The sequence below is a fragment of the Mustela lutreola genome, chromosome 1, assembly GCF_030435805.1.
Source record: "Mustela lutreola isolate mMusLut2 chromosome 1, mMusLut2.pri, whole genome shotgun sequence".
Classification (NCBI taxonomy): Eukaryota; Metazoa; Chordata; class Mammalia; order Carnivora; family Mustelidae; genus Mustela; species Mustela lutreola.
In genome coordinates this window covers 95,046,838-95,070,172 of record NC_081290.1, presented here as the reverse complement: position 1 = coordinate 95,070,172, position 23,335 = coordinate 95,046,838, and the positions used below count along the sequence as shown (strand labels likewise).

General features: G+C 35.0%; 1 protein-coding gene across 1 annotated transcript in view; it reads right to left on the bottom strand.

Annotated features, from left to right (window-relative positions):
- The window catches only part of LOC131828777 (bifunctional heparan sulfate N-deacetylase/N-sulfotransferase 4), a 246,817-nt gene that overhangs the window by 111,744 nt on the left and 111,738 nt on the right, over positions 1-23,335 (bottom strand). The window contains exon 3 of the mRNA XM_059169785.1: positions 10,420-10,574. Coding sequence (XP_059025768.1) covers positions 10,420-10,574 — 155 coding nt within the window. The remainder of the gene's footprint in view (positions 1-10,419; positions 10,575-23,335) is intronic.

Genomic DNA, 23,335 nt, shown 5'->3' with positions numbered 1-23,335 from the left:
AACACAGAAGAGGAGAGAACATTTCTCAACTAATTCTGTGAGGCTAGTATTAGCCTACCACCAAAACCAGAAAAAAATATCATAATAAAAGAAAACCACAAACAATATCTCTACAAATGCACATGCAAAATCTCCAGCAAAGTACTAACGATTAAATTCAGCAACATATAAAAAACATTACACACCAGGACTAACTGAGATTTATCACAAGAATGTAAGGTTAGTTTAATACCTAAAAACTGATTATTATAATACATTATGTCAACAAAACAAAGGAAAAAACATAACCAACTGAATAGACCTCCCTCAAAATGTATGAAGATGCCAACATTCTTTAATCCACTGAGCCACCCAGGCGCCCCGAAGATGCCAACATTCTTTAATAATAAAAATACCCAACTAGGTAGGAATAGACCTCAGAACTTCAACTTGATAATGGGTATCTATGAAAAACCTCTAAGTAGCATCATGCTATGTGGTGAAAGACTGGATGCTTCTCTTCTAAGCTCAGGAATAAGACAAGGATTCTTGTGCTTGCAATTTCTATTCAACATTATATGGGAGGTTCTCACCACAGAAACTGGACAAGAAAATGATATAAAATGTATCCAGATTAGAAAAGTAGTGAAACTATCTCTATTTATAAATGATAAGATCTTATATATAAACAATCCTGAAGAATCTACTAAAATAACTCCAGAACAGTAATTGAATTCAGCAAATTTGAAGGTTATAAGTTCTATATACAAAAATCAATTGCATTTCTCTAAATAAAAATAAATGATGTGAAAGTGAAATTAAGTAACAATTCCATTCACAATGGCATAAAAAAGAATACAATACTTGGGAATGTATTTAATAAAAATGTGGAACATGGATTCTGAAAATAGAAAATATTGTTGAAAAAAAAACTAAGGAAGACAAATAAATGGAAAAATAGCTCTTTTTTTTTTTTTAAAAAAGATTCTATTTATTTATTAGACAGACAGAGATCACAGGTAGGCAGAGAGGCAGGCAAAGAGAGGGGGAAGCAGGCTTTCAGCTGAGCCAAGAGCCCAATGCTGGGCTCAATCCTAGGACCCTGAGATCATGACCTGAGCCAAAGGCAGAGGCATAATCCACTGAGCCACCCAGGCACCTCAGGAAAAACAGCTCTTGTACATAGATCAAAAGACTAAATATTGCTAAGATGGGAGCATTTCCCAAATTAATCTGTGGATTCAATGCTATCCTGTCAAAATCCTAGCTAGCCATTGTGCAGAAATTGATAAGCTGATTCTAAACTTCTTATGAAACTGTAAAGGACCCAGAATAAACAAAACAATTTTGAAAGAGAAAAATGAAGTTGGAGGACTCACAATTCCCAATATCAAAACTTACTGTGAGTATATAGTAATCAAGATGATGAGATCTAGCACAAGGGCAGGCATAGAGACAAATAATAGAACTGAGAGTCTAGAAATACTTCTTTACATTTAAAGTCAATTTACTTTTGATAGAAATACCAAGACAGTTTGGTTGGGGAAAGAATAGTCTTTTCAGCAAATAATGCAGGTACAACCGGGTATCCACAAGTGAAAGAATGGAACTGTACTTCACAAAAGAATTAACAAAATGCATCACAGAACTACACATAAGAGTTCATACTCCGTAACTTACAGAAGCAAAAATAGGAGTACACTTTTATGACCTTGGATTAGGCAAAGCCTTTTTAGGGTTGACACAAAAAGTACAAGAGACCAAAAAAAAAAAATTAATAAAAATATTTAAAAAAAGGAAAGATAAATTGGACCTTATTAAAGTTAAACTTTTATTCTTCAAAAGACACAGTTCAGAAAGTGAAAAGACAATCCACATTTGAAGAAAATTTTTGCAAATCATAAGTCTGATAAAGTATTTGTATAAAGAATACACAAAGATTTCTTGCAAGTAAGTAACAAAAGGCCACTAACCCAACTAAAACAATGGAAAAAGATTGAATAGATATTTCTCCAATTAAGATATATGACAGCTAAAAGGCATATGAAAAAGAAACAACATCATGGTAACATCATTACCATTAGGGAAATGCAAGTCACAACATAATTTGTGTACTTTGTACCCACTAAGATGGCTATAATAGAAAAGACAGTTAATAACAAGGATTGACAAGAATGTGAAGTAATTAGAATCCTCATGCCTTGCTGGTGGGAATGTTAAGTGGTACAGACAATTTAGAAACAGTCTGGCAGTTTTTCAAAATGATAAAAATAGACATACTATATGACTCAACAGTTCCACTCCTAGGTAAATATAAAGATAAGTGAGAATATATGTCCATACAAAAACTTGTAAGTGAATGTTTGTAGCAGTATTATAAATAATAGCCAAAAGGTAGAAACATGTCTATCAACTGATGAATGGATAAATAAAATATAACATAAATATAGCAATGGAATATTACTTGGATATAAAAAGGAATAAAGTACTGATATAAGCTACAACATATATTAACTTCAAAACACTATGCTAAATGAAAAAAGCTAATCATAAAAGACCACACACATATTTTATGATTCCATAAAATAAAATGTTCAAAATAAGCAAATATATAGAAATGGAAAGTATATTAATTATTTCCTACAACTGAGGGAGTTGGAGAAAGGGGAATGACTACTGATGGGTACAGACATTTTTGGAGATGATAAAGATGCTTTAAAATTCATTTTGGTGACGTTTGCACAAATCTGTGAATATACTAAAAATTACTGAAGTTTATACGGATGAATTATATGATATGTTAATATCAACAGCTATAAAGCTGATAAAAAAGATACAACTATAACTTAGGCTAAGTAGTTAGTAGTATAGGTGATAAGAATTCAATGACTCTAAATATATTTTCAACTAAATGCAATGGACTGGATGAGAGAAAGAGAAGTGTTAGATAAATCAATGCTTTTGGCTCAGTGGGATGTAACTGGCATTAACTTCAGACTAAAGTTTTGGAGTTTAATGTTTTAGTTCATATGCAAATATTTTTCAAATTAATGATAGAATAAATGTGGCTTTTATCATACAGGAGTCCCTATGTCTCTTATTTCTAGTTAGATGTGAAGGCAAGTTTCCATAATGACTTCCAGCGATTTCTGCCTATTGGTATTCACTATCTTGTTGAATTCTCCTCCCTTTGATGATGTACTTACCTAATGACTATCTTCTAATGAGTAGGGTATGGTAAAAATGATGGGATCTCATTTCTGAGATTAGGTTAAAAAGTTCAAGATCTCTCAAAAGTTCACACAATTGCCAAAAATGTTTCACAATTATCTATGCTTTGGTGTTTTGCTTCTTCACATTTCAATCAAATCCTTCATGCTTATGTAAGTGTCTATTCTGCTGAGTGCACAGAATACCTTGTTCATTACTGAACTTTCAAAATACATTATTTACTATCTAGTGAACTTTCATTAAGTCAATATTTGGTCACAATTTTATTTTTTATTAAATATTCTTACTTCTCTACATTTTCTATCTTTGAAATACCCTTTTAACTATAATTATCAAGGTTTTTGATATCTTGTATCTGTATATATGCATCATTTAGTAAAGATACAGACATAGCAGCTATTGAAAGGAAGCTCCCTCAGTTTTCTATCTTTGGGCCGTGAATTCCAATATGACACCCCTTTTGTTTTTTATTTATTTCTTTATTTTTAAGATTTTATCTATTTATTTTCAGAGCACAAGCACAAGCAGGAGGAGCAGTAGGCAGAGGCAGAAGGAGAAGCAGGCAGATGAGCAGGAAGCCCAATGCGGGACTCGATCCCAGGACTCTGAGATCATGACCTGAGACAAAGGCCAATGCTTAACTGACTGGGCCACCAAGGGGTCCCAACACTCCCTTTATTTTTTAATTAAAACCTCTACATAAGTGATATTTAAACATTTTCTATCACTACTCTTTGATGAGTTTGAGTTTTTATGAGAACAGTTTAAATGTCAGCATTTTTCTTATCAGAAAAGTTGTCTAATTATAAAAAAATATATACCAAATCCATAAATATGTGGAGTACTTTAAAAATAGAATTTAAAAACTTAACCCTTAGGGTTCCTGGGGGCTCAGTCAGTTATGTGTCTGCTTTAGGCTCAGGTCATAAACTCGGGGTCCTGGGATCAAGCCTTGCATCAGGTCCCAGCTCAGTGGGGAGTCTGCTTCTCCCTTTTCCTCTTCTCTCTCCACTTGCTCATGTGCTCTCTCTCAAATAAATAAATAAAATCTTTAATAAATAAATAAACAAATAAAAATAAAAACCTATGGGGACGCCTGGGTGGCTCAGTTGGTTGAGCAGCTGCCTTCGGCTCAGGTCATGATCCCAGCATCCTGGGATCGAGTCCCACATCGGGCTCCTTGCTCGGCGGGGAGCCTGCTTCTCCCTCTGCCTCTGCCTGCCATTCTGTCTGCCTGTGCTTGCTCTCTCCCCCTTTCTCTCTAATAAAATAAATAAAATCTTTAAAAAATAAATAAATAAATAAATAAATAAAAACCTATGCCTTTACTTCAAGAATTCTTATTTACTCATAAATAAGATGAATGATTCTTTAACAAAATCTCAAGAAAAACACATAGTTATTGAAAAGTTATCATTGAAGACAAGTTTATTTGTTTGTTTTGTTTTGTTTTGTTTTCCTTCAGGATATTTATGGTCTACTACTACTGTCAGTGAACTGAAGGGGCTCATTCATTTGAAAATGTTAATGAGTCTGTATACAAAACTTCAAACACCAAAACAATATTTCTTAATTTCTTTTTCCCCCCACAAATCTATTGTGGAAGAAAAATAAATAATCCTGGCTTGTGCCACAGGTACTCTTGCTCTCTAGGTTTGAAAAAGAGGTATGGGTTAAGTAAGGAATGATTTTTGGAAACATTTCCATTGGGCAATTTAATGTTAACCAATGTTCCTCATTCTCTTGAGTTTTGTCTGTTGTCAGACAACTAGAAGCATTGTTTCTAGTTAGTGAGATGGTCAAGCAACAGAATAAAAGCGAAAAGATATGGTTTACTAAAAGAAAGAATCAAAATATATTTTTCCCCACCCTACTGCCATACAAACTTAGTATCTTATAGTTAACACATCTTGGTTGACAACACTTACCATTCAACTAACTATAGTTAACAATCAACTCTGCACAAGCATACAGACACTCACATGGCATATATGTTCATGTAAGCATGTGTATCATGTAAGCATCTAAGCATGAATACAGATATATAAGCACACATAAACACATTCATACACTGCATACACATATGTTCATGGATTAAGCATGTACATACATATAACTTCCTATATATACATACATGCATTCACACCACATGCATGAATGGGCATTATTTAGTAATAATAGTGATTTGAAAACTATTAGAACTTACACTTGATTTGAGTAAAGTACAAATTACAGAATTACAATTACAAAATTAATATACAAAAAATGTTGAGTATCTTTGCACTAATAAGGAAGTAGTAGAAATAGAAATTGAGAAAATAATACCATTTATAATTGCACCAAAAGCATAAAATACCTAAGAATAAACCTAAACAAGGATATGTGGCATCTGTATTATAAAAACTATAAAATTCTGACAAAAGAAATGGAAGATGACACAAATGGAAAGATGCTCATGGATTGGAAGGACCAATATTGTTAAAATATCCATCCTACCGAAAGCAATCTATAGATTTAATGCAATGCCTGTGAAAATACTAATGACATTTTTCATAGAACTAGGACAAATAATCCCAAATTTATATGGAACCACAAAAGATTACAGCTAGCCAAAACAATCCTGAAAAAGAAAAACAAAGCCGGAGGTGTCATAATCCCAAATTTTAAAATATACCACAAAACTGTAGTGATCAAAACAGTATCATATTGGCACAAAAATAGACACATAGATTGATAGAACAGATTAAGGTTCACAGAAATAAACCCACAATTATATGATCAATTAATCTAAAACAAAGGGCACAAAAAATGCAATGAGAAAAAAGATAGTCTCTTCAACAAATGGTGTTAGGAAAACTGGAAGCTATATGCAAAAGAATGAAACTGGACCACTTTCATATACCATACACAAAAATAAACTCAAAATCGATTAATGTTTTAAATGTGAAATCTGAAACTATAAGACTCCTAGAAGAAAACATAGACAGTATTTTTTGACATCAGCCATAGAAATGTTTTTGTTTTTTTTTTTTTCTTTTTTAGATATGTCTCCTCAGGCTAGGGAAACAAAAACAAAATTATACCTTTGTGATTACAGGAAAATAAAAAGCTTCTGCACAGGAAAGGGAAATCAACAAAACAACAAGGCAACCTGCTGAATGGAAGAAGGTATTTGCAAATGAGCTATCTGATAAGGGGTTAATATCCAAAATATATTGAGAATTTATACAACCCGACACCAGAGAATCCATCTGATTAAACAATGGGCAGAGTACCTGAATAGACAGTTCTCCAAAAAAGACACAAATGACCAACAGACACATGAAAAGATACTCAACATTATTAATAATCAGAGAAATACAAATCAAAACCATGATGAGATATCACTTCACAACTGTAAGAATGGTTTGAATAAAAAAGACAAGAAATAACAAGCATTGGCAATGATGTAGAGAAAAAGGAACCCTCATGCATCATTGGCGAGAATATAAATTAGTGCAGCCACTGTGGAAAATAGTATGAAGTCGCCTCAAAAAACTAAAAATAGAAATATCATATGATTTAGCAATTCTGCTACTGGGTGTTTACCCAAGGAATATGAAAACACTAATACAAAATATATATAGCTACCCCTATACAGGTACCCTTATGTTTATTGCAGGATTATTTATAATAGCCAAGATACAGAAGCAACCCAAGTATCGACCCATAGATGAATGAATAAGGAGGATGTATATACACAATGGACTCAGCCATAGAAAAGAATGGGATCCTGTCATATGCAACAACAGGGATAAACTAGTGGGTAAAATACTAAGTGAAATAAATCAGGACAAAAATGACAAATACCATATGATGTCACTCATGTGAAGGATTTAAGAAACAAAAACAATGAGCAAAGTAATAAAAAGAAAAACAAAAGCATAAAACAAAAAACAAAAACAAAAGCAAACCAGACTCTTAAATGCAACAGACAGGTGGTTGCCAGAGGGAAGGTGGGCAGGAGGGTGGATGAAATAGATACAGGGAATGAAGAGTACACTTGTTGTGATGAGCACTGAATAATGTATAGACTCATTGAATCATTATATTGTATACCTGAAACTAATACAATACTGCAAACTATACTTCAATAAAAAATGTTACTGATAAAAAGAATGCTTTACAGTAATAAAAGCTCTTCTAAAATGATGAAACAGTAAAGAAGCAGTGTTGCAATATATTTCTTTCTTGATTTTTAGGCATATTACCACAGAAAATGAACTCTATCCCTACAGAACTGGGCAAACACTAAAAATAAAACCATTTTGATTATTTAAATGCTTTTGAAACATCAATATAAAACTATTTAATATGTCATTTGAGTCACTTTTCTAAGTGTGAGAATAATTATGCTTTTGATAATAACCCATCTGACAGCCAAGGTCATATCAAGGAATATCAGGTTGGAATACAAAAATAATAATAATAATAAAAAGAGATTTGAACACTTTTGATTTTTTTTTTTCAGTTTAAATTGGTCATTTAGTTTGAAAATCTCTTTCCGTAATTGCTTCAGTTGCAACTAGATGAGTATTTCAAGTTGGTCATTGCAAATTTGTGGACTGATGTTGTCAATGATCACAGAGTTTTAGAAATGGAATTGATCAGTGGATTTTCTGGTCCAGTGCTTTTAGTTGACAGATGAGCTGATATAAATTAATTATCTAAAAACATTGTGCTTAAGAAAATGAACAAGGAAATCATTACTATTTCAGGGGAGAAAACAGAGGCATGAAGACATTAAATGAGATGCTGCCTGTATTAGAACTTGTTACTTGAAGTCAGGATTAAAATATAACCTGCTGATATCTCATGTAGTGCTTCCATCCTATCCCATCTCCATACCGTTGATGATCTTGAAGTGTCATCCAGATGTGGAAAGATAATAAATTAACAGGAAAACCATTCCCTGTCTCCCTGGACAACACGCTTATTGTCATGTTTACAGCTAAAGATGGGTTTTGAATGTCAGTGCTTGTAGAGTCCTGAGAAGTTTCATCGAGGTGAACTCCAGAAGGAAAAGAACAATGTCATTTCAGTATGTGTGTTTAACAGACTTCATTTTAGTTGTAATATTTTGCCTATGTAACATATAATAAGATTATTTTTACAAAATGTATTTATAGGCTTCAGTCTAGCATCTAGCCACAGTGACTAAACAAATGTAATTGCTTGGAGTGAACTCTAAATAGCTTTCAACATTTCATTACAAAGCAATTACATCTGAGTCTTTCCCAGTGCTTATGGCATGGCTTTTTAAAAAAAGAAATTATACAAACAGGTGAAATCAACCATTATGAAATATAACCCACATGTTTAAAAAGCAAGCCTTCACAGTGAAAGTGAGATGGGGGGGGGGTGGTTAAGTCAAAAGATAAACAGTTTATTGCCAAGGTAACTGCAAAGAGAGAATTCAGCATGCTTACCCAAGGTAAGTTTGATTTTTGAAAAGGGAATATTTACTTAATTTTACAGTGCTATGAAGTAGTACGAATTTTATTAGACATTCCTTGAAAATTAAGTGAAGATCGACTTCTTGTAAATCTGTATTTAAAAAAAAATGGCTTTTGTAAAGCAAAACATAACTGTGTACTTGTCTGGATTTTGGAAGATCATAATTGGTTAACACCTATTGAGTGCTTACTGTACTGCAGGCACTGCTCTAAGCATGCATTTTCAAATATGTATCAATCCTCAAATATGTATCCTCTGAGGAAGTTGTTACTATTCTCCTCCTTGCTATGGATGGGGAGACTGAGACACAGGGTAAGTAACTTCTGTTCAAGATCAAGCTGCCATTGATGGAAGGTTGGGATTCAAACACAGGCATTCCAGGGCCTGTGCCCATGATCTTAATTGCTTTTTGTGCTATTCACACTTATTTGTAAGGATCCTGTGCACAGATCTGACACAGGTCTGGGGATTTAGACGTGGAAAGAATGGTGAGCCATTAATATAATAACTAGGCATGATTTAATAAAACAACACAGTGTTCATTTGGTCTTAGGTCTATGTCTCCTAATGTGACTTGAAAAAACAAAACAAACCAAAAAATGAAACATTAACAACCATGCAGTGCAAACTAATTCTTTATTTTAAATGAAAACTGCTTATTTTAAGATAGGTTTTAACTGGGGCCCAGGGTCTTTAGGTATGACTATCTATTGCCACTGTGTGAAGATGTGAGAATGGGCTTCTGAGCATTTTTATGGGGAAAAAGAAATGTTTTTCCTTAGGTTGTTAGAGGGATGCATGATTTACCTAATATGGGCAGGTTGGGCAAACTTTTTCAGTAAAGGTAAATATTTTAGGCTTTGTGGGCCATATGTGTTCTCTTTTGCAACTACTCAACTCTGCTGGAGTGCAAAAGCAGCAACGTGTGGACAATATATAAAAGTCAGAATGTGGTAGGGTTCCAACAACATTGTATTTCTGTACATTACAATTTGAATTTTATATAATTTCTGTTTCACAAAGTATTATTGTGCCTTTGATTGTTAGTTGATCATTTAAAAATGTAAAAAACAAGCAAACAAACAAACAAAAAACCTGAAAATCAAAAGTATCTTAGCTCAGGGACCAGAAAAAAGGAAGCCACAGACCAGATTTGGCCTATGGGCCATCTGATAATTGGGTAGACATGCAAATTCTCAGGCCTTTCTGGGAATCTATTGAATCCGAAATTTGAGAATTGGACCCAGCAGTCTGTGTTTTAAAAAATCTCTAAGGTGAAAAGGATACATGCTGCAGTTTGAGAACCGCTGGTTCTCAATCATTGCTCTAATGATTCAGTTCATGCATCCATTCATTTCTCCTCACAATAAATGCTTTTTGAGATGTAATTATAATGCATTAGGAATACAATGGTGAAAGTACTAGATTTCCTCCTCATAGGTAAAAGAATAATTCTTCCATAAAACAAGATTGTAATTGACAATGACCTACTTTTTGAAATACATTTTATAATAATACATAATGGTCCTATACATATAGACACACAGGCCTAAAACAAAATAACACAAAGCAATATGTACCCTAATATGTGTGATGCACTTTCTGATATTGTCTGTCTTATCTCTGTTGTATTTAACCCAGTAAATTGATTTTATAATACACTGATACATCACAACTCATAGTTTGAAAAATATTGCAATAAAATATGCTCACCAGTGCAAATTCCTTGTTGAGAATCATCTGTTCAACCAAAGATGACTCATTGTGGAAGAGATGAGGCTGCATATGGCTCCACATATGAGGAAACCACCAGAACTCATCTACAGACCTAAGCAAAAGGTCATCTCCTTCATCTTCCTCTTCAGTCCCTGTAAAACATAAAGTTAAAAGTGGTTTCAATGAATATTTCATATTGGTTTGAAGATGATGTTTGTCAGATTTTTGTTATTCTTCTTATTACTGGTACGTAAATCCTATTTTGTTTTGCTTTAATAATAATAAAAAGAAATGACCATAGTCTAAATACATTGAAGGCAATGTGGCTGGGGGTGCGGATGAGTTGGAGTAGATAAGATAGCCCCAAGTGCAGATAGTTGTTTGGTTTAGAATTTAGGGGTACTTTGTCACTGACACTGTTTAGGATTACTAGCATTCATTGTGAGAAATGAATAAACAGACTTCATTTGAAATAATTTATTTTTGTTTTAAGATTAATAGCTGATAATTCTCTTCCTGATTGCCTGCACAGGGGAAATAGGATCAGAGATGATTTTTTTATTCTTAAAAATATTCTTACATGAGAGTCTAAAATTGAGTTTAAATTTGACTCATGAAGTTTGTTAATTTTTTTCTGATTAGAAAAATAACTATATGCTTATTGAATAAGTGAAAAAAAACACAGACTAGTGATATATGAATCTCAAAAACAAAGCAAAACAAACACAAAGATCATTATCAAGAGCTAACAAGTGGAAACATTTTGGTATTTTTCTTTTAAATCTTTTTCTACTTATTTCTTAACACGGAGGATATTAGGAGGTGGAGAGGAGAACTGAGATGGGGGAAACCAGAGGAGATGAACCATGAGAGACTGTGGACTCTGAGAAACAAAACTGAGGGTTTTGGTGGGGAGGGGGGCGGGGGGCTGGGTGAGCTTGGTGGTGGGTATTATGGAGGGCACGTATTGCATGGAGCACTGGGTGTGGTACATAAACAATAAATTTTGGAACACTGAAAAGAAATAAAATAAAATTTAAAAAAAGAGAAAAAATGTGAAGTGTGTAAACCTGGTGATTCACAGACCTGTACCCCTGGGGATAAAAATATATGTTTATAAAAAATAAAAAATTAATTAAAAAAAAATAAAAAATCATGCACAAAGTCACAAAAAAAAAAGAGAAAAAAGAAGTTAAAAATGAAGGTATCCTACAATTATGTTTGTCAGATTATGTTTGTCAGATTTTTGCACTACTAGGTAATTACCCCATAGATACAAATGTAGTGATTCAAAGAGGCACCTGCTCCCCAGTGTTCATAGCAGCAATGTCCACTATAGCCAAACTATGGAAAGAGTTGAGAGGTCCATCAACAGATGAATGGATAAAGAAAATGTGGCACGTCTATAATGGGATATTACTCAGCCATATAAAAGGATGAACTCTTACCATTTAGATTGATGTGGATGGAACTAGAGGGTATTAGGCTGAGCAAAATTATCATATGGTTTCACTCATATGTGGAACATAAGAAACAGGGCAGAGGACCATAGGGGAAGGAGAACAAAATGGGAAATCATCAGAGAGGAAAATAATCACAAGAAACTCTTAACTGTAGGAAACAAACTGAGGGTTGTTTCAATTTACTGGGTTAAATACAACAGCTAGAAATTCAAATTCAGTTCTGAGTCAAAGTAAGTGTTTTTTTCCACTGTATCAATGACTTTTTAAATTATATTCAAGATATTCAGAGTCTCATTTCTTAGTCTAGAGTGTTCTGGGGGCAGATCTGTGTCCCAGATGGAGGAGTTAGATGGTGAAATCCATGCAGAAGAGCCAAAGTCAGGAGTTTTTCTGGGTCTGAAAATCTGAGTGTTATATGCAACTGATGAATTACTGAACTCTGTATCTGAAACAAATGATGTACGTTATGTTGGCTAATTGATTTTAAATAAAATAAAAACCAAATTACTGCCTATTCAAAAAAAAAAAACGAGGTCACACTGTATAATTACTTTTGTATCCTTACATTTTTAACATAAATATGAACATAAACATTTACTATTTTGATACCGGTATTTCTTAAAACTCAAACAATGAAGTTATTAACATAATAGAAACTTGATTTGAGAACTTAAAACTAATGTAAAGTTTTCACGGTCTCTTAAGAAAATTTGTTAATAGTGTTCAAGGCATAGTGAAAACCATTTGTCATGTAATAAGTGAAAAAAAAAAGAAAAAAGAAAAACTTACTTCCTAGAAAATTCTCTTTGTTGCAGATACCAACAAATATTTTCACTGTATGAATCATACAGTTTTTGCACAATTTTATGATATACAGTCTAATTTTATAATGTCTTGGATGAATAATGTAAAATTAATTCCTATTTGTTCTCTAGATACTCTAACTAAGTGAAGTAAAATAAAAGATTCTATCTTAGAGTGTGACATGTTTTTCTTTAGTTTATTTTCCCACAGTATAGTATGTTTTATAGATGGCTGCTCAATTTAATACTAAGCAAATAAATATTAAAAGTACTTTTCAAAAGAATCTTCTCCAAATGCTTTATTTATGTGTCCCATGATAAAGATTTCACTGATCATGCAGTAAATAGTGCTCTGAAATGGTTAAAGTGTGTATTTGGTATCAATAAATACAGAAGTAGAGTCCCTGAATCTGTCACTTAATTGACTTTGTGATCTTGGACAAGTCAACTTTGGATCTTAGTTTCCTGGCTTAAAATGGAGATATAAATATCTATATCACTGGGTCTTTGTGAAAAATCAATGAGATTGATTTATTAAAGCACTTAATACCATGACTTGCAGATAATAAGTACTTTGTAAATATCAGGATCTCTTTCTTCTTAAAAATATATCTATGTGTTTATACTTATTGTGTTCTAAATTTATATATTTTTACAAATTATTGAAAACATTGCTTGCCCAAATTATTAATTTCTTAAAGTCAGAGATTGAATTCCTTTAACTTGCACTGTATTATGCCACTTCTCCAGAGCAATGAGTAGGTGAGTAATTTGATTCAGTCAATATTAATATAATGTCAGTGAACTTTAGAGCTTTCATATGGCTTCTGAAGTGCATGCCAACTTTTGTATGTATTTATGTATATACATTATTTCTGGGATACAGTTTATAATGCATAGTTCTTAAAGGATAGAAGGACCATCAGGTTTAATTTGGCACCATACTACTTGGAGAAGTTGTTACTATACAAAGAGTAAAGAAACAGAAGTTTTGAATGTGATAAAGTCTAATGAATCAGTTGAGCAGAAACAATCCTGAATTTTTATTAACTTTAGCTAAAATTGTTAGTATAACGGGCTTGCAGTTCATTGACTTTGTTTTTTTTTTTTGTGAGATATATTTTTAATTATTTATCATATTATACATAAATTTTTAAAAGTATGTGTGTATGTAATGGATATCAATTGGTATCAAATATTTGTGCCCAAAAGTACACTTTTTATTTTTTTTTTAATTTTTTATTTTTTATAAACATATATTTTTATCCCCAGGGGTACAGGTCTGTGAATCACCAGGTTTACACACTTCACAGCACTCACCAAAGCACATACCCTCCCCAATGTCCATAATCCCACCCCCTTCTCCCAACCCCCCTCCCCCCAGCAACCCTCAGTTTGTTTTGTGAGATTAAGAGTCACTTATGGTTTGTCTCCCTCCCAATCCCATCTTGTTTCATTGATTCTTCTCCTACCCACTTAAGCCCCCATGTTGCATCACCACTTCCTCATATCAGGGAGATCATATGATAGTTGTCTTTCTCTGCTTGACTTATTTCACTAAGCATGATATGCTCTAGTTCCATCCATGTTGTCTCAAATGGCAAGATTTCATTTCTTTTGATGGCTGCATAGTATTCCATTGTGTATATATACCACATCTTCTTGATCCATTCATCTGTTGATGGACATCTAGGTTCTTTCCATAGTTTGGCTATTGTGGACATTGCTGCTATAAACATTTGGGTGCACGTGCCCCTTTGGATCACTACGTTTGTATCTTTAGGGCAAATACCCAATAGTGCAATTGCTGGGTCATAGGGCAGTTCTATTTTCAACATTTTGAGGAACCTCCATGCTGTTTTCCAGAGTGGCTGCACCAGCTTGCATTCCCACCAACAGTGTAGGAGGGTTCCCCTTTCTCCGCATCCTCGCCAGCATCTGTCATTTCCTGACTTGTTGATTTTAGCCATTCTGACTGGTGTGAGGTGATATCTCATTGTGGTTTTGATTTGTATTTCCCTGATGCCGAGTGATATGGAGCACTTTTTCATGTGTCTGTTGGCCATCTGGATGTCTTCTTTGCAGAAATGTCTGTTCATGTCCTCTGCCCATTTCTTGATTGGATTATTTGTTCTTTGGGTGTTGAGTTTGCTAAGTTCTTTATAGATTCTGGACACTAGTCCTTTATCTGATATGTCGTTTGCAAATATCTTCTCCCATTCTGTCAGTTGTCTTTTGATTTTGTTCACTGTTTCCTTTGCTGTGCAAAAGCTTTTGATCTTGATGAAATACCAACAGTTCATTTTTGCCCTTGCTTCCCTTGCCTTTGGCGTTGTTCCTAGGAAGATGTTGCTGCGGCTGAGGTCGAAGAGGTTGCTGCCTGTGTTCTCCTCAAGGATTTTGATGGATGCCTTTCGCACATTGAGGTCCTTCAACCATTTTGAATCTATTTTTGTGTGTGGTGTAAGGAAATGGTCCAATTTCATTTTTCTGCATGTGGCTGTCCAATTTTCCCAGCACCATTTATTGAAGAGGCTGTCTTTTTTCCATTGGACAGTCTTTCCTGCTTTGTCGAAGATTAGTTGACCGTAGAGTTGAGGGTCTATTTCTGGGCTCTCTATTCTGTTCCATTGATCTATGGGTCTGTTTTTGTGCCAGTACCATGCTGTCTTGATGATGACAGCTTTGTAATAGAGCTTGAAGTCTGGAATTGTGATGCCACCAACGTTGGCTTTCTTTTTCAATATCCCTTTGGGTATTCGAGGTCTTTTCTGGTTCCATATAAATTTTAAAATTATTTGTTCCATTTCTTTGAAAAAGATGGATGGTACTTTGATAGGAATTGCATTAAATGTGTAGATTGCTTTAGGTAGCATAGACATGTTCACAATATATATTCTTCCAATCCAAGAGCATGGAACATTTTTCCATTTCTTTGTGTCTTCCTCAATTTCTTTCATGACTACTTTATAGTTCTCTGAGTATAGATTCTGTGCCTCTTTGGTTAGGTTTATTCCTAGGTATCTTATGGTTTGGGGTGTAATTGTAATGGGATTGACTCCTTAACTTCTCTTTCTTCTGTCTTGCTGTTGGTGTAGAGAAATGCAACTGATTTCTGTGCATTGATTTTATATCCTGACACTTTACTGAATTCTCGTATAAGTTCTAGCAGTTTTGGAGTGGAGTCTTTTGGGTTTTCCACATATAGTATCATATCATCTGCGAAGAGTGATAATTTGACTTCTTCTTTGCCGATTTGGATGCCTTTAATTTCCTTTTGTTGTCTGATTGCTGAGGCTAGGACCTCTAGTACGATGTTGAATAGCAGTGGTGATAATGGACATCCCTGCCGTGTTCCTGACCTTAGCGGAAAAGCTTTCAGTTTTTCTCCATTGAGAATGATATTTGCGGTGGGTTTTTCATAGATGGTTTTGATGATATTGAGGTATGTGCCCTCTATCCCTACACTTTGAAGAGTTTTGATCAGGAGGGATGCTGTACTTTGTCAAATGCTTTTTCAGCATCTATTGAGAGTATCCTATGGTTCTTGTTCTTTCTTTTATTGATGTGTTGTATCACATTGACTGATTTGCGGATGTTGAACCAACCTTGCAGCCCTGGAATAAATCCCACTTGCTCGTGGTGAATAATCCTTTTAATGTACTGTTGAATCCTATTGGCTAGTATTTTGTTGAGTATTTTCGCATCTGTGTTCATCAAGGATATTGGTCTATAGCTCTCTTTTTTGATGGGATCCTTGTCTGGTTTTGGGATCAAGGTGATGCTGGCCTCATAAAATGAGTTTGGAAGTTTTCCTTCCATTTCTATTTTTTGGAACAGTTTCAGGAGAATAGGAATTAGTTCTTCTTTAAATGTTTGGTAGAATTCCCCCGGGAAGCCGTCTGGCCCTGGGCTTTTGTTTGTTTGGAGATTTGTAATGACTGTTTCAATCTCTTACTGGTTATGGGTCTGTTCAGGCTTTCTATTTCTTCCTGGTTCAGTTGTGGTAGTTTATATGTTTCTAGGAATGCATCCATTTCTTCCAGATTGTCAAATTTATTGGCGTAGAGTTGCTCATAGTATGTTCTTATAATAGTTTGTATTTCTGTGGTGTTAGTTGTGATCTCTCCTCTTTCATTCATGATTTTATTTATTTGGGTCCTTTCTCTTTTCTTTTTGATAAGTCGGGCCAGGGGTTTATCAATTTTATTAATTCTTTCAAAGAACCAGCTCCTAGTTTTGTTGATTTGTTCTATTGTTTTTTTTGGTTTCTATTTCATTGATTTCTGCTCTGATCTTTATGATTTCTCTTTTCCTGCTGGGCTTAGGGTCTCTTTCTTGTTCTTTCTCCAGCTCCTTTAGGTGTAGGGTTAGGTTGTGTACCTGAGACCTTTCTTGTTTCTTGAGAAAGGCTTGTACCGCTATATATTTTCCTCTCAGGACTGCCTTTGTTGTGTCCCACAGATTTTGAACCGTTGTATTTTCATTATCATTTGTTTCCATGATTTTTTTCAATTCTTCTTTAATTTCCCGGTTGACCCATTCATTCTTTAGAAGGATGCTGTTTAGTCTCCATGTATTTGGGTTCTTTCCAAACTTCCTTTTGTGGTTGAGTTCTAGCTTTAGAGCATTGTGGTCTGAAAATATGTAGGGAATGATCCCAATCTTTTGATGCCGGTTGAGTCCTGATTTAGGACCGAGGATGTGATCTATTCTGGAGAATGTTCCATGTGCACTAGAGAAGAATGTGTATTCTGTTGTTTGGGATGAAATGTTCTGAATATATCTGTGATGTTCATCTGGTCCAGTGTGTCATTTAAGGCCTTTATTTCCTTGTTGATCTTTTGCTTGATCTGTCCATTTCAGTGAGGGGAGTGTTAAAGTCCCCTACTATTATTGTATTATTGTTGATGTGTTTCTTTGATTTTGTTATTAATTGGTTTATATCGTTGGCTGCTCCCACGTTGGGGGCATAGATATTTAAAATTGTTAAATCTTCTTGTTGGACAGACCCTTTGAGTATGATATAGTGTCCTTCCTCATCTCTTATTATAGTCTTTGGCTTAAAATCTAATTGATCTGATATAAGGATTGCCACTCCTGCTTTCTTCTGATGTCCATTAGCATGGTAAATTCTTTTCCACCCCCTCACTTTAAATCTGGAGGTGTCTTCAGGCTTAAAATGAGTTTCTTGGAGGCAACATAGAGATGGGTTTTGTTTTTTATCCCTTCTGATACCCTGTGTCTTTTGACAGGTGCATTTAGCCCATTAACATTCAGGGTAACTATTGAGAGATATGAATTTAGTGCCACTGTATAGCCTGTAAGGTGACTGTTACTGTATATGGTCTCTGTTCCTTTCTGATCTACCACTTGTAGGCTCTCTCTTTGCTTAGAGGACCCCTTTCAATATTTCCTGTAGAGCTGGTTTGGTGTTTGCAAATTCTTTCAGTTTTTGTTTGTCCAGAAGGTTTTACTCTCCTTCTATTTTCAATGATAGCGTAGACGGATATAGTATTCTTGGCTGCATGTTTTTCTCGTTTAGTGCTCTGAAAATATCATGCCAGCTCTTTCTGGCCTGCCAGTCTCTGTGGATAAGTCTGCTGCCAATCTAATATTTTTACCATTGTATGTTACAGACTTCTTTTCCCGGGCTGCTTTCAGGATTTTCTCTTTGTCACTGAGACTTGTAAATTTTACTATTAGGTGACAGGGTGTGGGTCTATTGTTATTGATTTTGAGGGGCGTTCTCTGAACCTCCTGAATTTTGATGCTCATTCCCTTTGTCATATTGGGGAAATTCTCCCCAATAATTCTCTCCAGTATACCTTCTGCTCCCCTCTCTCTTTCTTCTTCTTCTGGAATCCCAATTATTCTAATGTTGTTTCATCTTATGGTGTCACTTATCTCTCGAATTCTCCCCTCGTGGTCCAGTAGCTGTTTGTCCCTCTTTTGCTCAGCTTCTTTATTCTCTGTCATTTGGTCTTCTATATCACTAATTCTTTCTTCTGCCTCATTTATCCTAGCAGTGAGAGCCTCCATTTTTGATTGCACCTCATTAATAGCTTTTTTGATTTCAACTTGTTTAGATTTCAGTTCTTTTATTTCTCCAGAAAGGGCTTTTATATCTCTCGAGAGGGTTTCTCTAATATCTTCCATGCTTTTTTCGAGCCCGGTTAGAACCTTGAGATTTGTCATTCTGAACTCTAGATCTGACATATTACCAATGTCTGTATTGATTAGGTCCCTAGCCTTCGGTACTGCCTCTTGTTCTTTTTTTTGTGTTGAATTTTTCCGTCTTGTCATTTTGTCCAGATAAGAGTATATGAAGGAGCAAGTAAAATACTAAAAGGGTGGCAACAACCCCAGGAAAATATGCTTTAACCAAATTAGAAGAGATCCCAAATCGTGAGGGGGGAGAAAGGGGATAAAAAGAGGTTCAAAAAGGAAGAAAGAAAAAAAAAAGAAAAAAGAAAAAAAAAGAATAGAAAAGAATTTAAAAAAAGAAAACAAATAAGAAAAAATATAAAAAAGAAAAGATGTATATATTAGAGAAACTAGTTAAAAAACGTTAAAAAAGAAAAAGGTAAAAGTTAAAAAAAATTTAACCAGAAGGCGAGAAAATATAAACAAAAAATGAAAAATAAAAACATTAAATTATCTGCAAGACTAAAAAAAAATCATAGGGAAAAAGCCATGAGTTCCGTGCTTTGCTTTCTCCTCCTCTGGAATTCTGCTGCTCTCCTTGGTATTGAAACCGCACTTTTTGGTAGGTGAACTTGGTCTTGGCTGGATTTCTTGTTGAACTTCTGGGGGAGGGGCCTGTTGTAGTGATTCTCAAGTGTCTTTGCCCCAGGCGGAATTGCACCGCCCTTACCAGGGGCCGGGGTGAGTAATCCGCTCGGGTTTTCTTTCAGGAGCTTTTGTTCCCTGAGTGCTTTCCATAGAGTTCCGGAGGATGGGAATACAAATGGTGGCCTCCTGGTCTCAGGCCCGGAGGAGCCGAGAGCCCAGGGCCCCACTCCTCAGTGCGCCCTCAGAGAACAGCGCCCAGTTACTCCCGTCTGCCTGACCTCCGGCCGCGCTCCGAGCTCACCGATCCTGCGACCGGTTCAAGGTAACACCGAGCTGTGATCTTACTGTCAGCTCTGTCTCTGTAGCCGGCTTTCCCGTTCCAATACCCGCAAGCTCTGCGACACTCAGACACCCCCGATCCTTCTGTGACCCTGCGGGACCTGAGGCCACGCTGACCCCGCGTGGGCTTCGTCCCGGTTTAGCCTCTGGAGTGATGTCCCTCAGAGGAACAGACTTTTAAAAGTCTTGATTTTGTGCGCCGTTGATCCGCCGCTTGCCGGGAGCCGGCCCCTCCCCCTGGGGTCTATCTTCCGGTCACTTTGGATTCACTTCTCCGCCAGTCCTACCTTTCAGAAAGTGGTTGTTTTTCTGTTTCCAGAATTGCTGTTCTTCTTCTCTTCGAGCTGCCGATGGATTTTCAGGTGTTTGCAATCTTTAGATAAGCTATCTAGCTGATCTCCGGCTAGCTGAAGTAGTCTCAGCCTGCTACTTCTCCACCATCTTGACTCCTCCTCCCTCATTGACTTTGTTAATAAGGTGAATATCAAACATTGAAATCCAAATGGAGAAAAGTTTGTCATTTCCTCAGACAGATTTTAAGCGTGTGGTTTTAGACCAAGTGTTTCTTATGGCCATAATTTAGCACAGATTAGAGGTACTTTATGTCACATGCAATGAATGAGTTGTTATTTCTCCCACCCTCCTGTTGTGCTTTGAATACAGAATATTTGAGAAATGCTTCCATTCACTTTAAATTTCACTGATAGTTATTAAAAGTAGCAGGAAGCACAAAATGCATACTTGACCGGGAAGAAGGTCAATTACTCAATTCAAAGGAAATTTGCAGACTATTGATATAAACAGATATGACTGATTATAAAATATTAGTAATTTTTATATTAGAGATTGTGTTAATTTATAAACACTCCTCACAAGGTTGAAAGTGATATTCAAAACCTTACTTATTTTTTAACTTCATAGATTAATTTTCTGTCAGCCTTTCTCTTATTTTATATAGGTCTTATAGTTCAAAGCCATGTGAGGCTAGTTTGTGACACTAGAAATAGCTTAATGAAAAATGCAATACCAAGTCATGCTGAGGGACCAAAGCAGAATTTCTAATGTTTTAAAATCCAACTAAATGAAAATATTAAATTTTTGAATCACTATAAACCCATATTTTCCCTACTATTAACACATATTTTTCTATACTTAATTTGATATGCGAGGATATAATTTGTAGTTCTACGACATCAAGTTACAATCCATTAAAAGAATATGTATTCATATTTAGCCTTTTACTTCTAATCTGATCTAGATTAAAATCTACATGATTCTTAATTAAAGTAAGTATTTTTTGTTCTCACTTAATAGTTATTCCCTTTTACCTCTCTATTATCAATAAATAGTAAATTTTTAAATTCAGAAGTAAAATATTGAAGAATTCACTTTTTTGTTATCACTTGTGGAGGATCTTGTTATGAAATAATAGCATACTTCTAAAAGTTCTTTAAGTCTGCCAGTATAAGAATAATTTTAGCAAGGTCTGGGCTATAGGTTAATTCCTACAAGGCAACATTAAAATGCAATTTATGGGGCACCTGGGTGGCTCAGCCAGTTAAGTGTCTGCTTTTGGCTCAGGTCATGATCCCAGGGTCCTGAGATGGAGCCCCATGTTTGGCTCCCTTCTCAGCAGTGAGCCTGTTTCTCCCTCTCCCCTGCCTATCACTCTGCCTACTTGTTTCTCCCTGTTTCTCCCTCTCCCCTGCCTATCACTCTGCCTACTTGTACTTTCTCTCTGTCAAATAGAGAAATAAAAATCTTAAAAACAAACAAACAAACAAACAAACAAAAACACCTAAGATAAGCCGGCACAATGATCTTTATTTTAAAAAAACAATTTCTAAAATTCCAATGTCTGCATTATTGCTTTTTTATAAATGTCTGCTTTATATTTGCTCATTATGTATGAAATATTATAATTCCTAAATGACAAGAAGATGTTTGTATTTTCTTTATATATTGAATCTGGCATGGTTCCATATAAGTAGGTAGGTATGTACTAAACTAATTTTAAATATTACAATAAATAAAAAGAACTGTGGGTGATGAAAATCGATTAAAAGTTACCTACGGTTACCTATTATTTCTAGAACTGATAAATTCAACAAAGCTGTAGAGCTCAAAATCAATATACAGAAATCTGCTGTATTTCTGTGCACTAATAACAAAATAGTAGAAAGAGAAATTAAGAAAAGAATCCATTTACAATTACACCAGAAATAGTAAAATACCTAGGAATAAACCTAACTAAGGAAGTGTAACACTAGTACTCTAAAGAGTTAAGACATTGATGAAAGAAATAGAAGATTAAGAAATTTTAAATAAATGGAAAGATATGCCATGCTGATGGGTTGAAAGAACTAATGTTAAAATATCCAAACCGGGGCGCCTGGGTGGCTCAGTGGGTTAAGCCGCTGCCTTCGGCTCAGGTCGTGATCTCAGGGTCCTGGGATCGAGCCCCACATCGGGCTCTTTGCTCAGCAGGGAGCCTGCTTCCTCCTCTCTCTCTCTCTCTGCCTGCCTCTCTGTCTACTTGTGATCTCTCTCTGTCAAATAAATAAATAAAATCTAAAAAAAAAAAAAAAAAAAAAAAAAATAAAATAAAATATCCAAACTATCCAAAGCAATCTACAGATTCAGTGCAATTGTATCAAAATATCAATAGTATTTCTCACAGAACAAGAACAAATAATCCTAAAATTTGTGTGAAACCACAAAAGGCCACGAATAGCCAAAACCATTTTGAAGAAGAAGAATTAACTTGGAGTGCCACAATCCCAGATTTCAGACTATACTACAAAGCTATAGTAATCAAAACAATATAGAATTAGCACAAAAATAACCACATAGATCAATAGAACAGAATAGAGAGCCCAGACAGAAACCCACACTTATGCAGTCAATTAGTCTATGTCAAAGGAAGGAAGAATATGCTGGGGGGGGTATTCTCTTCAATAAATGGTGTTGGAAAAATTGGACAGCTATATGCAGAAGAATGAAACTGGACACTGTACACAAAAATACTCAAAAAGGATTAAAGATCTAAATAGAAGATCTGAAACGATAAAACTCCTAAAACTCCTAAAGGAAAACATAAGCAGTAATCTCTTTGACATCAACTTCAACAATAATTTTCTGGATATGTTTCCCCAGTCAAGAAAAACAAAAGCAAAAACAAATTATTGGGACTACATCACACTAAAAAGTTTTTGCACAAAGAAACCACCAACAAAACAAAAGGCAACCTACTGAATGAGAGAAGATTATTCGCAAATAATATACCTGATAAAGAATTCACACAACTCAACACCCCCCCGCCAAAAAAAAATCCACAAATAATCCAATTAAAATGGGCCAAAGGTACTGAATAGACATTTTTGCAAAGAAGACACACAGGTGGCTGAAAGACATGTGAGAAGATACATCACTAATCATCAGGAAAAAAATGCAAATCAAAACCAAAATGACATATCACCTAACACTAGTCAGAATGGCCAGTATCAAAAATAT